The sequence below is a fragment of the Thamnophis elegans genome, chromosome 5 (assembly GCF_009769535.1).
Source record: "Thamnophis elegans isolate rThaEle1 chromosome 5, rThaEle1.pri, whole genome shotgun sequence".
Classification (NCBI taxonomy): Eukaryota; Metazoa; Chordata; class Lepidosauria; order Squamata; family Colubridae; genus Thamnophis; species Thamnophis elegans.
The window spans coordinates 59,859,987-59,876,774 of NC_045545.1; the positions used below are offsets into that span (position 1 = coordinate 59,859,987).

At 36.6% G+C, this 16,788-nt stretch overlaps 2 protein-coding genes across 6 annotated transcripts in view; one reads left to right on the forward strand and one right to left on the reverse strand.

Annotated features, from left to right (window-relative positions):
• ST7L (suppression of tumorigenicity 7 like) overlaps positions 1-9,669 on the reverse strand; it is a 36,335-nt gene extending 26,666 nt beyond the window's left edge. For 2 of the 4 annotated variants that reach the window (XR_004255422.1, XM_032217572.1), the window contains exons 1-6: positions 9,341-9,667; positions 6,810-6,892; positions 5,501-5,666; positions 4,565-4,619; positions 3,681-3,796; positions 527-605 (exon numbers count right to left, since the gene is read on the reverse strand). Coding sequence is in view for 3 of the 4 variants with exons in the window: in XM_032217572.1 (XP_032073463.1) it covers positions 527-605; positions 3,681-3,796; positions 4,565-4,619; positions 5,501-5,666; positions 6,810-6,892; positions 9,341-9,539 (698 nt within the window). In the remaining variant the exon portion in view is untranslated. Of the gene's footprint in view, positions 1-526; positions 606-3,680; positions 3,797-4,564; positions 4,620-5,500; positions 5,667-6,809; positions 6,893-7,929; positions 8,030-9,340 lie in introns of all 4 variants that reach the window. The other 2 variants (XM_032217573.1, XM_032217571.1) reach the window with 2 other exon arrangements.
• Positions 9,670-10,242: 573 nt separating this feature from the next.
• The window catches only part of CAPZA1 (capping actin protein of muscle Z-line subunit alpha 1), a 31,929-nt gene continuing 25,383 nt past the window's right edge, over positions 10,243-16,788 (forward strand). For both annotated transcript variants that reach the window (XM_032217576.1, XM_032217574.1), the window contains exon 1: positions 10,243-10,345. In XM_032217576.1, the coding sequence (XP_032073467.1) occupies positions 10,307-10,345 (39 nt within the window). In that variant the 5' untranslated portion in view covers positions 10,243-10,306. The remainder of the gene's footprint in view (positions 10,346-16,788) is intronic.

Below are 16,788 nucleotides of genomic sequence, written 5' to 3' on the forward strand. Positions count from 1 at the left end.
TTTTGACCTTGCACTTCCCCTCCCCTGTGGTTGTAAGCCGCCCTGAGTCCCCTCAGGGAAAAGGGCGGCATATAAATCCCAATAAGAATAAGATACTTCATTTGCAGAGTTGAGCCTCTAAAAAAATCTTGTATCTTAGTTAAAGAACTGAACAACATGGGACAACATTCAAGAAATTAGAATGCTATTACACATATTTAAATGTGCTAATAATATGACTAAGTAATGTCAAATTATTTTTGTTAAATTTAAACTGAAATTCTAAAATTCAGAATTTTAATTCAATTCTTTTTAGATCATGGGTGTACCAACTTTTTCACTTGCCTAGACATTGAACAAAGAGATGTTATCTTGGCCTGCATATAAAATATATAATATACTTAACGTATATAAATAACAACCTTCCTTTATTTTTGTACTTTTTTATTATATCTTGTGGGGCCACATTAATAGCTGTCAAGGGCCACATGTGGCCCTCGGGCCATAGGTTGGACACACCTGGTTTAGAATGAACATGCAAACTTACTCATTATTTAATTCTAAAGCTTGATACGCTGCTTTGATTCGCGCCTGAGGATTCCTTTCCCGCCATGCCTTCTGCATAACTATTTAAACAGAATAATTTATAATTAATATAACAGTAAAAATTAATTAAATATTCATGCAAGAAATACATTTCAGAAAAATAAAACTAACTTTAAGAGAATGGGTGTTGGTCTTACTTAAGATGCCCATTCTTGAGGAAGGTGGAGATAGGATCCAGGTATGGGTTGTCCTCGTCTATTAACCAATAAGACTGACTCTGCAACTTTAATGACCCGCCTTCTCCTACAGCTCCACCCAGCTTTTTGATGAAGACGTTGCTGCATACTGATGTGTGATGAAGGAACAATCTCTCCCCACTGACACCAGCCCGGACCTCCTTCAGAATGGGGCTGGATGCTATCTCCACCTTCCCAGAAAACGGGCGTCTCAGGTAGGACCAACACCCATTCTCCAATATTGATGGAAATAGCATCCAGGCATGGGACATTCCAAAGCTTGTCCTCTCATCACAGGTGAGTTGACGTCCAGGCCGAAATCTCCTGGCTCACTTGAACGTGTTGTAAAACCTGCCTGCCGAATGCCACATCGGCCGATGCGTAACTATCAATTTTATAATGGCAGATAAATGGCGATGGAGTGGTCCAAGTGGCGGCCCTACAAACTTCGTCAAGTGGAGGCTGGTTGCCCAGGCTACTGAGGTGGCTGCACTCCTAGTGGAGAAAAATGTTTTTTTTTTTCTGGGAGATATTGTTCCACACGTCCAGTCTCTAGAATAGACTGAGTCACAAAGCTGGGTGGAGCTGTAGGAGGAGGCAGGACATTAAAGTTGCAGACTCAGTCCTATTGGATAATAGACGACGACAACCCATACCTGGATGCTATCTCTACCAACATTGGAGAATACTACACATTTCTGTGAAAATTAATTCCAACTGAATTTTATGTATGTTTTCTAACAAAAAATGTTTAAAAAGAGATTAACAAAAACATATAAAAGTAATTATTATATTCCTCACCGACAATTTTTTTGCAAATGACCCTAATTATTTCTTTCTTCCTATCAATAGCAATAGCACTTAGACTTATATACCACTCCATCATGCTTTACAGCCCTCTCTAAGCAATTTACAATGTCAGCATATTGCCCCAACTATATAAGTCCTCATTTTACCAACCTCAGAAGGCTGAAAGGCTGAGTCAACCTTGAGCAGGTCAGAATTGAACTGCCGGCAATCGGCAGAATTAGCCTTCAATACTGTATTCTAACCACTGTTCCATCAAGGCAGGCAGTTTGCACTAGATGACTTGAATTTGTTTCTTTGTCTTCCTTTGCACTGAGGTTATTTAGCTATTATATCAGAGAACTATGCTGAAGATCTCACTCACTTGTAAGAGGGTAAGTGAGAGAGATCCTCACTATAGGAGTCCAATATAATAGCAAAACTCTTTTTTTAAAAAAAGCTAATTGTGAAAAAGATATAAGCAAAGACTGTGACCTGAAAAAAAAAACTACACCTGCCCTAATCATAAAAATCAACACTATCAAGATCCATGTGGCTAACTCCAAGACAAATATATGCAAGATTGCAGTCTGAATATCTGATTGTTTTTAATTTTAGCAAGAAAATTCAAGAATCCATATATGCTTCCTCTGGAAACAAAAAATGCAACTGTCCATCAAGAATAATGTGAAAAATATTGAAACAACTTTTTGGAAGCAAAAAATTAGCTTTGGCTTGGTTAATGAGATAATAGACTACATTAATATAAGAAAAATCCTGCTCTTTTAGCAATGAATATTATCACTAAAGTAACTTATAGGCAGTAAGCTATGATTTATAGATGTATTGGAAATAATTAATGCATTAATTGCCAAAGATTTGGTGTACAACACTGAGTGCCTTTGTTGTTTTTTTTTTTTTTAAAGGGCATAGATAATATATAACACCCACAGAGAAATAGCATGATCAGAAGGTATAATATCTCAGGCTCATTTTTTTAAAGACATTAATAAATAATATAATTTTTCATCTTTATTTCAAATTTACAAATTTCACAAGAGTATTCTATCATGTAGACTGGAAAGTAATTTAATTTAATTTAATTTAATTCAGACAAGAGAGATAGCTCTAAAAAGAAATTAGTCCAGTTTCAATTTAAAATCATTTCTCATTGATTCTATTGCCATACAATCAATGAAAAATGGCAAAGCTTCAGAAAATGACTGTGTTACAGTTGAAGTTCTGAAAGCTGGTGGTCACAGTACTGTACTTGAGATACCTTAGAGAAGAAAAAATACCCGTTGCATGGAAAAATACCTTATACCTTCGAGACCGCCTACTGCCACATACCTCCCAGCGGCCAGTAAGATCCCACAGATTGGGCCTCCTTCAGATGCCGTCAGCCAGACAGTGTCGGCTGGCAGGCCCCCGGAGGAGAGCCTTCTCTGTGGCTGCTCCGACCCTCTGGAATCAGCTACCCCCAGAGATCCAGACCATACCCACCCTCATGGCCTTCAGGAAAGCTGTAAAAACCTGGCTGTTCCGGCAGGCCTGGGGCTGTTGACCTCATTGTTGAGGTCCAGCCCCGGTTAGAATGAATGCATGTGGTTTTTGTGGTTTCAAACTGTTTTTTTTGTCTTTTTCTTTTCTTTCTCTTTTTTTCCCTTTGTAAGCCACCCGGAGTCCTTCGGGATTGGGGGGCATATAAATTTAAATAATAAATAAATAAATAAATAAAATGTTGAAGTGATTCATACACAAGCAAGCTTAAATTGGCTTAAAAGCAAACCTGAAAAGAAGCCAGGTTATGTTTAATAAATTCACCAAAGAAAGATTTTTTTTTTAATATCTGGAGAACAACTAAATGTAGTAGACCACTACACCAACAGGTCTCAATGGAAGGTGATACAAAAAAAGGAAATTGAATGGTGTGTTAAATGTGATTGGCAGGCTGCAAGTTAAACATAATTTTCAAGAACAATCTCTCCCTATGCCTGAAGAGAAAGGTTTTCAATCAGTGTGTGTTCTAACATAGGCCAATGAAACATGGATGCTAATCTCACAATCAATACAAGAGCTATGAGTGATATCCTTATTCACATTTTTTCTTTCACAAAGAAAAATAAAGTATACCTGCATCTGAAGGCCTAAGAGAGTCTGTTTCACAAGTAAAAAAACTCTGATGATCCTGAGCAGATAAGTTCATATCGTAATATGTTAGTGGCTCCTTTCCTGTCACCCATGTATATCTTCAAGAGGGAAAAAATGAGCATCATTAATTCCATAATTCTATGTATATTTATTCAGAACTAGTTTCTTCTAAATGAAACTACTCTTATTTTTTTCCTTTTAGTTCCTTTTGCCTTTTAGTCAATTCTGAGCCTAGACAACTGCGTGGAATAATCCATATAGTTTTCTTAACAACATTTTCAATTTATTATTTATTTATTTTATTTATTTGCAAGGTTGTCTTCTTAGGGCTTAGAATGTGAATGACCCAATAACATCTCAATGGCTTTGTGTCTAAGGACTAAGGACTCTCAGTCTCCCACTTTTTACCAGTGCCATTAACCACTCAAGCATATATTATATTTCAGCCTTAAGGAATACTAACACAAGAATCAGAAATGTAAGAAGTATATTTAACTGAATAGCTTGTTCTTTCTTTCTGTGCATCATGACCTAGACTGAATAAATAGTAGCCTAAGAAAGAAAAGGAAGACTTATAATAAGTCTTTATCATACATTTCCAAACTGGCTAGGATTTCAGAATAGAAGTACACTGAAATTCATGATAACAATTACTTTTAATAATATTCTGTAAATAATAAATTCATGGTATCCAGTTAAACAATTTTCACAAAAAATGAAGAAAATGATTATATGGATATGTTACCTGTGCAAACATTAATCTGCCATATCTTTGGGTATTTTAGGCTAAGATATAATTTTGAACTGGTGGCTTTCTTTTTACTGTTTTAAAGAAATAGGTATAAAAGAAATACAATCATTGGTACCTGTTATATTCTGCTCCTCTAAAGAGATTGAGTGGATTTCTCCATACTTTGCACTCTGTTTTTAAAAAAGATAATTTAGTCTTAAAATTAATCTAGAACTACCCTTATTTAATAAAGCTATCTTTCTGAAACCTGAAAGTGGGAGATCACTAAATCTAAACTACGTTCAAGTATAAAAAAATAAGAGCAGAACTTTTACTTCAAATTGGAGTGCCTTTGAGTCAATCTTGAGACCTGGCCACTGCCTGGATAAAGTCCATGTAGTTTTTCTTGGCAATATTTTTGAACTGATTTGCCATTGCCTTCTTCCTAAGGTTGAGAATGATTAGCCCAGTCATCCAGTCATGCCTAGAATTTAGTCTCCCAGTTTCTAGCCTGGCCCCTTTAATCGCTATACCCAAAGTGACTTTTATATTTCAAATTAGCGTAAGCCTAAAATTGAGATGAGCTTCTCACATGGATCTAACAGTTTACAGTTAAACTACATGTCATGCAGAATTGGAATGAATGCTAGACAGAAGATTGGCAAAAATAAAGAAACAAGCAGGTCTGTCCTATTTCTGATTCTTCAAATTTTACTTTGAATGATTATCCATTCCTTTAAGAAAGATTTTCAGTGCAGAATACATGCAAAAACAAAAAGTGACAAATAGAGGCTCTTGAATCACAAATCATAGTTTGGCAATTAACAGATTTTTCAGGATTCCAAATACTAACTGTCCAATCAAAAACTTAAATCAATATCTTTTCTTTTTCCTGTCTGTCTGTCTGTCTGTCTGTCTGTCTCTCTCTCTCTCTCTCTATCTATCTATCTATCTATCTATCTATCTATCTATCTATCTATCTATCTCCCTTATAAAAATAACTTAAATAACTTAAATATATAGACTAGTTACTGAGTACATTTACAGAAAGCCAAATATTAGAAATAATCACCTGAAAGATTTTGTCTGTTCATTTCATTTTCTCCACTAGCAGCAGAAAAAGTTGCCTGTGCAGAACTAGCATTCTCTGCCCCTCCAATGAGAGGCCGCAAATGACTCACAGAAACCTGTTCAATAAAAGACATGCCATATTTTCTGAAGTACCACCATTCAAATATCTGGAATAAGAAATAGAAAAATATGTGAAATGCAATTATTATGACTGATTGGAGAGAGGGGGGGAGGGGGAGGGAGGGAGAGAGAGAGAGAAAGAAAGAGAGAGAAAAAGAGAGATTTAAAACTGGATTTGGCATTTTTATTGATATAATATTTTTATCCTGCCTTTTCATTTACCCTTCAGCAGAAATAACTGACAATTTCCTCACATCTAACCAGACATAAAAACAGAATAAACACTATCTCAAAACTTTCCTTTTTATGTCAGAAAGAAAATATATTTAATAGTTGGCATCATGTTCAAGTGGTCAATCAGTACTATACTACATAAGAATCTGAGAACTCATTTTGCATTTCACAAAATGAGCCTCAGCATATGAGATATACATAATCTAAACAATAAATAATTGTTCTGAGTAAATCACAAGACACTTATCTTTCAGAATTCAGAAACCTCACAGATGAGGTTTTTTTATAATTTTATAAACATTTTTCATTGCAAGACTATTTTTTATTCTACCAAACAGCACCATCTGGAGTTCAGCTAGTATACCAGATGCACTGGGTTTTCAATTTGCGCAAGCAGTTTGCATAAAATCTAATTTTAAAAATCTACAGCTTTGATGAAATGATACATCAAATTATATTAGGATGTTCACCAAATTCTACATATTGTAAAAATTTTAAAAAGATACCTAATTAATTCTTGATTGCTATATACATAAATATAACATGTTTTTAAAATTACTTTCTCTGCTTAGAGCAGAAATGTAACAGTAGCAGGGGCAAACAGTTTAATCCTCAAAACAGACCAGGAACCAAGTTTTTATTTTCAGTCCAATGAACATACAGTTGCTTATATAATTTAGACAATTGAAATTGATGGGATTCAGACAAGATTAACTTAAGGCAGAGTCATATCAATGAGTCCATTCCAAGTATGACAACAACTGAAACTAACTTGTCAGGAAAAATGATGAAGTAAATACAATAAAATCAATCTTATATTTATATGTGAAACATTCCTCTAATACTCAGTTTGTTTCCAGTGTTTTCAAGAACAATGAACTTAAGCAACAATTTAGCTCACTTCTACTATATTTCTTGACTAGTTAAGGAACACAGAAATGCAGTAAAATACTTACAAATATCAGACCAGATATCAAAGATGAAGTCCCCGTAAGTGCAACATAGAATTTTGGAGTCAGTGTGCTCAAGAAAACAGTCACTGCCAATGAAAAGATAAGTGTCGTTAATACAGTTGGATTTCACAATCTTCAGGCTAAGAAAATGATGAATATATTAATCAAAGCAAGTGGTCTTGTTCACACATATTACAATGTAAACCTAACCAAACTCTCTGGATTTATCTATCACACGAAGCTAAAACCATACCAATCACAATATGGCACAACTTACTGTATTCTCCCAGCAAGTGTTAAGAATTAATCTCCATTTTGAGAAATTCAGTAATTTAAAATAAATAGCTGTTAACTGTTTTTAGTGAATAAACTCAAGATGTTATCTAGGTAAGATTAAATCCAAGAATTTCTACCTTGAGAGTTATAAATGAAAAGTGCAAATGTAACAGTAATAAAGTAATGGAACAATAGAATAAGCAATGAAAAAGAAAACAAAGATACAGTGATATGAGAATAAAAATTAGGCAAGTGAGGAAGCTGGGAGCGAAGAGAGAAGTTGGGTTTGCTATTAACCACCTCTAGTGTGCTATTTCCCCATTGGGTCTCCAGCTCAACTGGAATCTTCAGGCTCTTACGAAAGGATATTGTGCAAATCTAGCCAACTGTAACTCAATAAAGAATGGTTAAATGATCCATGACTTACTACATATGTTCTAAGTATGTTCTTTTTGCAAAATAAATTCAAAACATGTAGAAACAAAATTTATAAAGCCATTCAATTGAAGTCAGTGATGAACTAATCAAAAATAAACCCATGGCTACATTATGTAGAGAGAATTGCTTTTCTTTTGTTTGCTTGTCTCTTTGACTGATTCCTGCCATCTGTTTGCAAGTTGCAGTTTTCCTGGCAACTTTACAGAAGCAGTTTGCTACTGCCTTCTTCTCTGAGACAGCGGCTGACCCAAAGTTTCCTATCCCCATGCAGGACTGGAACCCATATTCTCAGTTTCTAACTTGCGATCTTTAACAATTATTCAAACTGGCTGTCATATATTGTACTTATGAATAAATCTGGTTAGAATTTAGCTGTATAATCTACAGATAATTCCTCAAATATACCTACTTAGTTTATGATGTCAAAGGTTATATATTTAAAATAATGGATCTTCCATGTTTAGGTACCACACAATCTCCAGTAACTTTCCAAACCCAATTAAGAAGCACTGTATGGGGAAAAAAAACAATGCATATGTCCCTAAAACGCTACTTAGCATATAATGCAAATTCAATCATAGTCTTTAGGGTTTTAGACTATTCATGCTCTAAAAGATTTTTTTTAAAATCCGATCCAGTTACAATAGTAGATTAATATTTGACAGCTCTTGCTAATAGCATATAATTAGTACAGTTAGCTTCATTTCCAGCAAAAGGTTCTTTCACTGCATTTGAAATGACAGTATTCCTAGAGCAAATCTCACATTCAGCCAGTAAATTAGAGATAGGACATTAAACACTATGGGAATTAAAAGAATAAAAAACATTGCATTTTGCTTCCCTGGGGCAAAAAAGTAAGTTTCTTTTCCAAGTGCCTTTGATCAAACACACAGAACATTTAAGGTTATCAGCGAGAAACATATTACCATTTTACTGTTTTGTTGTGGCTACCAGCTGCTAAATTCGCAATCTTATGCATAACTTTCTAGTAAAATGCACTACACTCAACAGTAATATTTTTTGGGAAAAAATCTCTAGTAGCTTTGGTCAAGTAATGCACAAATTAGAATTGTTAATCTCTAGTTAAAATAAATGGACAATTCTTTAAAAAAATAAAACGTATTGGGGATGAGAAATGCTTACCAATTTGCTATTTTCTGATAAAAGTCACGTAAGTGCCTAAAGTTAAGATCATGTTTTTGAAGTTTTGATGACACTAGGCATTTGACAGTTCTTTGTGTTAACTTTTCACCCTCCAGGGCTTACCAAAATGAACAAAGTGTTTTTTAAAGAAAGAAAAAAAGCATAGACCCAAATATTTAAAAAGAAATTAAATACAATACTGTGGGGGAATCAAGAGGCCATTGACTGCTAGAAACAACCAGACCTCTGGAGAGTGGAAGCATTTAAAAATGAACACTAAAGGGAAAAAATATGCAAGAGCTGAAATTGAGAATCTGAAGGGGGAAATCCTCTGTGATTTTTTCTAATTTTTCTGTAGACTACTTCCCTCAAAATACACTTCCCAAACTCTGTTTGGGATAAATAAGCGCAGCAGCTGTGATCACCAGGATTCAAACCCAACATGAATGAGTAGAAATAATATCTCTGATCATGTGCAAAGTTCTTCCAGCACTCCAAAATTACCAATACAAAACTGCAGGGCAGGACTTGGCAGGCTCGGCTCTCCCTCAAAACCGGTTCCTCGGTGCCGACCTTAAAGAGTCCCCCGTAGGCTTCCCGCCTCCCCGGTCCCCGCCACCTTATTTCCTTCGCCCCCACAGAGCTGCTTTACAACCCCGGTGCAACCATTTCCTTACCTGCCACTAAGTTGTCGCGCAGCCGGAGCGGGCCCCGCAAGAAATAAAGGAGACCCAGCAACGCCAGGAAGCCAAATGACCGCGCCCAGGGTCCTGCAGCCAGCCTCAGCCGCTCCCATCGCCGAGGGCCGGGCCCAAGGCCAGACGACTGGGAGAGAGACGGCGCAGCATCCTCATTAATAGGGCTACTCTCCGCCATGACTCCCGCCCTCGGCTTGCCGAGGCCTGGCTGGCTGAAGGAGGCAGGAGGGCGGGAACAACCAGGCGCGCCGCCCAGGCCGCTTCAACCCGTTTGATGGATGCCGGCGCGAGCGGCGGGTAGGTTGGGAGCCGGATAGGCGCCCCCGCCGGTTCCTTGTTCTCTTCTCTCGTTCGGATTCGCTTTCAGACGGGCAGCTGTCCTGTTTGCTTCATCATCGGGGTTGCTATCCTTTTCGCGCTGTGGTTACGGGAAAAGCCCTTTTGAACCCAGCTACATCTTGCCAGGGATACGCCAATATATCGGAACGGTTTGATTTTCTGACAGGCCCGTTAAGAAAGCAGGACTAATGTATTTGGTTGAGCACCAGGTTTATTGTTTGCGCGTAGACAGGTATTTGGAGAGAGATTGGAAAAAGAAAAACGTTACTCATGAAACGCTGCCTTGCGATTTGGAATCAAAGTAGTTCTGATGCAGTTATTGGCTGAGCAAAAAAAACAGGATTGGGCCCGGGTAACCGGCCTTAATGAGCGAAGGTGTAGGATAGCATCTACGTTTCAAAAGTTGTTCTTTCAAACGGACTTTTTAGGTGCCCAGCAGCCCTGCAGAGCATCTCCTGTTCCTAACAAGGCAGTAATGCTAACCAAGCGGGCCACATCCGCTCCGCTGACATCCGGCCGTCGAATTTCTGGCTCCGCCCCCACGTTCCCTCGTCCCGACGTGCCGTGCGCGGGGTGACAGGTGGGTCTAGACAGATAGAAGCCAAAATGGCGGACTTCGAAGATCGGGTGTCGGATGAGGAGAAAGTAAGAAGCCCTGGGGTGTCTCGGGTGTCTTTAGCAACAGAAGAAAGATAGCATTTCTTCTCTGAGGGCACAGAGGTTTCTTTCATTGCTTTTGTTTTTCTTAGCCGGATTAAGATTCTTAAAACTGAGGAGGTTCGTAAATTTAAGAGGACCATTTTTGTCGCAAAATTAACTGACAGGAAAACGTTCTGCTCTTCCTATATTTCTTTCGTTGCTCCACTCGAGTGTGGTTTTTTTCCATAAATTAATGGAGCATTTTGGGAAACTGTCCTGAGTTTTTGTGAACATTGGTCTTTTAAGGGAAACGTTAATTTTACACTGGAATGCTTTAATTATATTTTTCCACGTTGTATTTTAATTCCAAACAGTTCATCCACTAAATACTGTGGTTCTGATAGTTGCTGAGATTTTGGATTATGTTTCAGCATTGTCTTTCCTTAAAGGAGGTCAGGATAGAGAATACCCTTAGTCCTGTGAGATGACATGTTCATTCTTTTTCCTTTGAAAAGACATATTCTATAAATATATGTTCCTATGGAATATACCTGTACTCCAAATAGATTTCTGGAGTTCTAATACATTTCAATAATATAACACTCTTGTTTTTTTTTAAAAAATGTCACCTGGTATTTCAACTAGTATATTTAAAATATAAATACATGAATTTAATCATAAAATCCTAACAAAAAGATTTACTAGCCTAACAAGTATTAAAGGTAAGAAACATTTTTGAGGGAGGAAGTGTTCCATTATTTTGGGATATATCATCTTGATATGTATGTGCCTCTGTGTTTTTAAATGAGCTTCAAAACCTGGATAATTTAGTCTGCTTCTAGAATGGATGATTATGTTTACAAACTGAAATGTTGACCATTCTTGTTCTAAAAGTGAAAATTCAAGTGTGAATATAAGCAGTTTTTGAGAAAATTGAAAGCAATTTGAAATAAATACTGTTATAACTTGTGTAAATAAGTTCCACTATTGATCCTGGTGAAGCAGTTTTGCATATCTCTATATTTTATTCAAAAAATTTGAAAGCACGTCTTCCCAGAATCAATGTAGAATCTGTAGTTCTAAGTACTTTGATTGTTCTAGATGCAAACATGTCTTTTATTCTGTGGAAAACATGCTTACGCAAGTCTTATTATTTTCTCATCTATATCTCTCATGTGGAATAATGGAAAGGATTTTATTTGATCCTATAATGTTATACAGAAATTGCTAAGGCTTAAAAGAAGAGCTTGCATCTCTTACAGAAGCTTGACTGTAGATAAAGAATGGAAGCATTTGATTTTGAAAAGCAATATATTCTCTATTAGAAGTATTTTGTCTTTGAATAAATGGTTCATTATAAATAGAATTGCTTCTCTCTTTTCATGGATATTATTTAAATTTTAACTCACAAAATGCAAAATACCTTGTCATTTGTAACATTTCAATACCTATAATCTCATTTAATTTAAATCAAGTTTGATGCAGATGTTTGCTTTGCCAGCAATATAGTTGAAGGTGGCAGTTGTACTTTCACATTACAAGTTGAATACACTTCTTAGAGAATCAGGATAAATTCATAATAAACAATTATTTATTGTTATAAGCTTTACTGGAAAACATGATGATCTTATTTGCTTCAGTATATAAACTCATTGAGATGCAGGTTTAGAAAAGGCTAGGTAACAAAAATCATAAACATAAAATATTTAGGTTTTCTTTATTGTGAATGGGTTCTGGCAGGCTGAACATGCTACATCTCCCATTAAGAGATGTCATCTAATGGGAAACAGGAGGCATGCCTTTTCCATCATGTTCATGAAAAATGATATGCTATGCCCTATGGAACATCGTATAATCCAATATTTGAATGGCCCCAGTTTTTCTGACTTTATGCAAGACATTAAAAACTTGGCTCTTTCCCATAATTTTAGGCCTGAGTAGTGGGCAAGCCAGTTTACTATTATGGATGTTATTATTTGAGTTGTGCTCCATGTGTTCCATTTTCTTTTAACTTATTTTTAATGTTATTGCTTGCTAATCACTCAGATGCCTGTGTCAATTGGGGAGGCCATATAAATCTATATAATAAATACACTTAATAAAAACAAAAATGATCCAATACCTTAAAATAGATATACCACATTTAAAATAACAATTAGCAAGTTCTGATGCCACATATCCTGTTTCCCTGAAAATAAGACCTACCCAGATAATAAGCCCAATTGGGCTTTTGAGTGCATGCGCTAAAATAAACCATCGTCCCAAAATAAGCCCTCCCTGAAAATATTGCAACACAACAGCAGCCATGAGGTCACCACACTTATCGTCTCCTGTATCTCAAAAATAATAAGAACTTCCTAAAAATGAGACCTAGCACTAAAAATAAGACCAAGACCCTGTCTTGGGAAATGATATTAGTTTCTAAGTTATAAAATTTATGTCTACATTTAAGCTTCAGTTTAGTCTACACCACAAAATATACATGGTCTTGTCAACTATGGAGGAAATGAATGTTATATTCTTGATTTTGCTTTTTTTTGTGATATTGTATATTGTGTTCTATTTTATTTGTGTTTTACTGAGAATTAACTATAGAAACGAATTTCAAGGCTTGCATACAGGAAGAAATATGAGTACCTTCAGGCTTTTAAACCACAAACATACCTCAGGTCTTCTCAAAGCATTTTTAGAAGCCTTACAGATAGATATCTTGGTTTGGGCTGTTAATAAGGAAATTATACACTTGCCTTCAGAAATATCCCTTGCCTAATTCAATACTGTCCCTTTGGCTATTAATTATGAGAGAGTGCTACATGTGCTGTTAGCAATAAACAAGTCCACATTTGTTCTAATTGCTTTAGCATTTACAGTAATCTTTACAGAAATCTCCTGATTGCACAGACCACGCGTTCATATCTATGTGCCAGATACACTGGAGACATATAATACAATACAATATAATACACAGTTTTTGCAATATTGTTTTATAATGCTGCATAAGAAATCTCTCGCCAGAGTAATAATGCAAAGTTCTCTGGCATAAAAATCACATTTGATTGAATCTCGCTTCTGAAATTTTATCTTGGATAGCAGATTGAGAAGAAAAAAATAATAAAACTGTGATTAGTGGAGAGTTGGCATTTACTAATTTCAAAGATATGGTCTTCATTGCTTAGAGATATTTCACGTTTAGTTCATAAATGTTAGTTTTAGTCTACTTTAGTAAAAAAATGAGCAATGGCTATATAGATGAATGCATATAGAAGGCTAAGAAATCAGCCCAGAAAAAATAAGGTGATAATTATATTATTAATTATAACTATTTATACAATATTGCTGCTGATATACATCCTAATATAGGTAATATGTTCATTTAGTGACATTTAATGTTACAATGACATTGAAGTGACTTATGATCAGTTTTCACATTTACAATCATTGTAGCAATTCAAGGTCATGTGATTAAAATTTGGACACTTGATAACTGACATGTATTTAAGACACAGTTGCACTGTCCTGGGGTCATGGGATTACCATTTATAAGCTTCAGATATACAAAATCTGGAAGCCAGATTTGCTTAATGACTGCATGATTCACTTTACAACTGTAACTCACTTAACTGCCTTGTTTAGCAATGGAAAGTTTGGGGTTAATTGTTGATCATACGTTGAAGACTTCTTATATTGAGTACTGTGAAGTTGTATAAAGACCATTATTCCAACTGATATAACTACACTGGTATGTAGTTGTATGTTTCTTCATTCAAAAACATTACTTTTAGAACACTTACAGCATCCTGAAATGTTCCTTTATATTGCTATTTTAGTTTTTGAATTATTATGGTTGGTTGCACAGTCAGGCAGATAATTAAAGTGGATTTGGCATTTCTTCATTTTTCAAGACTTCAGAGAGGCAGATGTTATTTGATGGTATAAAGGTATTGCAGCATGTAGGCTGTACCCGCCCCTCAAAAAAAAGGTTTTCTTTTGCAAATGATTTGATGGTGCTTTTATCAGTGCTGGTGGTGTCCAAGTGATGCTCCATATGTTTGGGAATTGCACCCAAGGCATCTATTACCATTGGTACTATCTTTGCTTTCTTTTGTCATAGTTGTTCTGTTTTTATTTGCAGTTTTGTCAGTTTATAATATTTAACTTAATCTGAATTAATACAGTTTTTACAATAAGCACCAAAACTATTCTTCATGTAAAACATTTTGCAGAGTGCAAGAAAACTAATAATAGACCAAAATCTCTGAAAATTACTTAGGTATAAGTAACAGTGAACAATATTAGCATTATTTATAATATAATAAAGATCAGCAAGAATATTTGTAGATATCCATCTTGATAGATTGGGAATTTTATATGATAACTACAAACTGTCAGAAGGTATTAATCATGTTTAACCACCATCATCATTATCTCATTCATTAAATATTACTGTATTTTTCCCAAAATAAGACAGGGTCTTATTTTCTTTTGACCCTCCAAATAAGGAATTGGCCTTGTTTTTGGGGAGGTCTTATTATTTTTCAGATGCAGGAGGCAGCAAGCCCACCAGATCCACCCTCTCCGTCCCACCACCTGCTTGCCTGTGGTCACAATAACCCAAGTTCTCCTTGCATCCTGGCCTTCGCCTGCCCTGCTTGCTGGCCGCTGAACAGCTGACTGTGCTGCTCTGGCCTGGCGGGGGGCTCTTCCTGGCAGAAGATACACACACACACAAACCCTCCAAGGCAGTCACATCCCTTCACTAACTTGCTTTCCAGCTCCATTCTCCGCTCCACGTGGAGAAACAAGAAAAGTAGACTGTGTACCTATGGTAGACTGTGTGCCAGAAAATACCTTCCAAGTTCTCACAAAAAATAAAAAGATCTTGAATCTGCAATCCTGTATAATGTGAAGGCTTGGAATGGGGCATTTTTCCAAACTGCTTGAAAATGAAGAGGGGGGATTTTGTCTCTTATCCTGTTCTCTATCTGTGCTGACCTTCAGAACAGGGTGAGAGGCAGGAATATTCCCCTCCCCATTTTCAAGCCATTTGCAAATGCCCCATTTCGAGCTTTCAGCATATTCCAGGATTGCAGGATTGAAGGCTCGGAATGGGGTGTTTTTGCAAACCGCTTGAAAATGGGGAGGGGGGATTTTGTCTCTTATCCTGTTCTCAGTCTGTGCTGATCTTCAGAACAGGGTAAGAGTCAGGCACATCCTCCACACTTTCAAACCATTTGCAAAAATGCCCCATTTCAAGCCTTCAATGTGAATATGCAGGTGAGAAGCGACCTTCTGTAGGCATGAAAATCCATACACTTGGAACATTGGAAGAAGCTTTGCAAGGAGACACTGCTACTGAGGTGCAGGAAATCTCTCCCCCGCCTGCAGATCCTCTTCCTTTCAAAGAGGAGTTTCATCAGGACAAAGAAGTGGCTGATGGCGGCATTTGTGTCGCCTTCATCCTGGTGAAACTCCTCTTTGAAAAGACGATCTGCAGGTGGGGAGGGGATTTCCTGCACTTCAGCAGCGGTGTCTCCTCGCAGGGCTTCTTCTGATGTCCCATGTGTATTGATTTCCATGCCTTCCTTTCCTGTTCCGTGGAGAGAATTGCCTGCTGTGACTGTCACCGTTATGTAAGGGTTTGGGTTGTGTTGCTTGGCCTCCGGCTTCTTTTGCAGCCGCAATTGGCTGCAAAAGCGACTGGCGTTTGCTGGAGGCAGAGTCCTGAGCGGCACCCACAAATCAGCTGTTTTGTGAATGGAGCAGCTCAATTGATCCAATTAAGGGACCAAGAAGCCCTGAGGTCACTGGGGAAGGGAAGGGCTGCCCCGGGTCCTGGCTAAACCCCTCCTTCACTAGGGCTTATTTTCAGGAGAGGGCTTATATTTTTGCCCACCCTGAAAATATGGCATGGTCTTATTTTCAGGACTTGTCTTATTTTGGGGGTAACACGGTATTATTATTAATTTTTTTTTATTTGTATCCCACCTTGATTACTTTATAAGTAATCAAGGTGGAGAACATGTGTAATACATTAATATTATTGCTTAATATATTAGTTAATGATTCATGTATCAATATAATTTACTTGTTAGCATATTGTCATTGTATAGCAATGTCCAGTTTTGTGTTATGCATTTCTGTAAATGGCGATGAAAAAAGAAAGCTTTTTTGGAATAGACTCAAAGAAGGCTGAAAATTGCAAATATTTTCATTAGGAAAGTTTTCAGCTAATACAGCATGTGGAAAAGTACCCAGGTGGTGACTTCAAAGAAGACACAACAGGATATTGAGAGATTCAGTTCTCATAATAAATGAGAATTCTCGACATAACAGAGAGTTATTTCCCTGGGAACAAAAGAGATAACAAAGGCTTAGTAAAAAAATAAAAAGTACCAAGAAGAGTGAGAAAGGAAACTGATCAAACTTTGTTGGACTGATGAAGCTTTGTT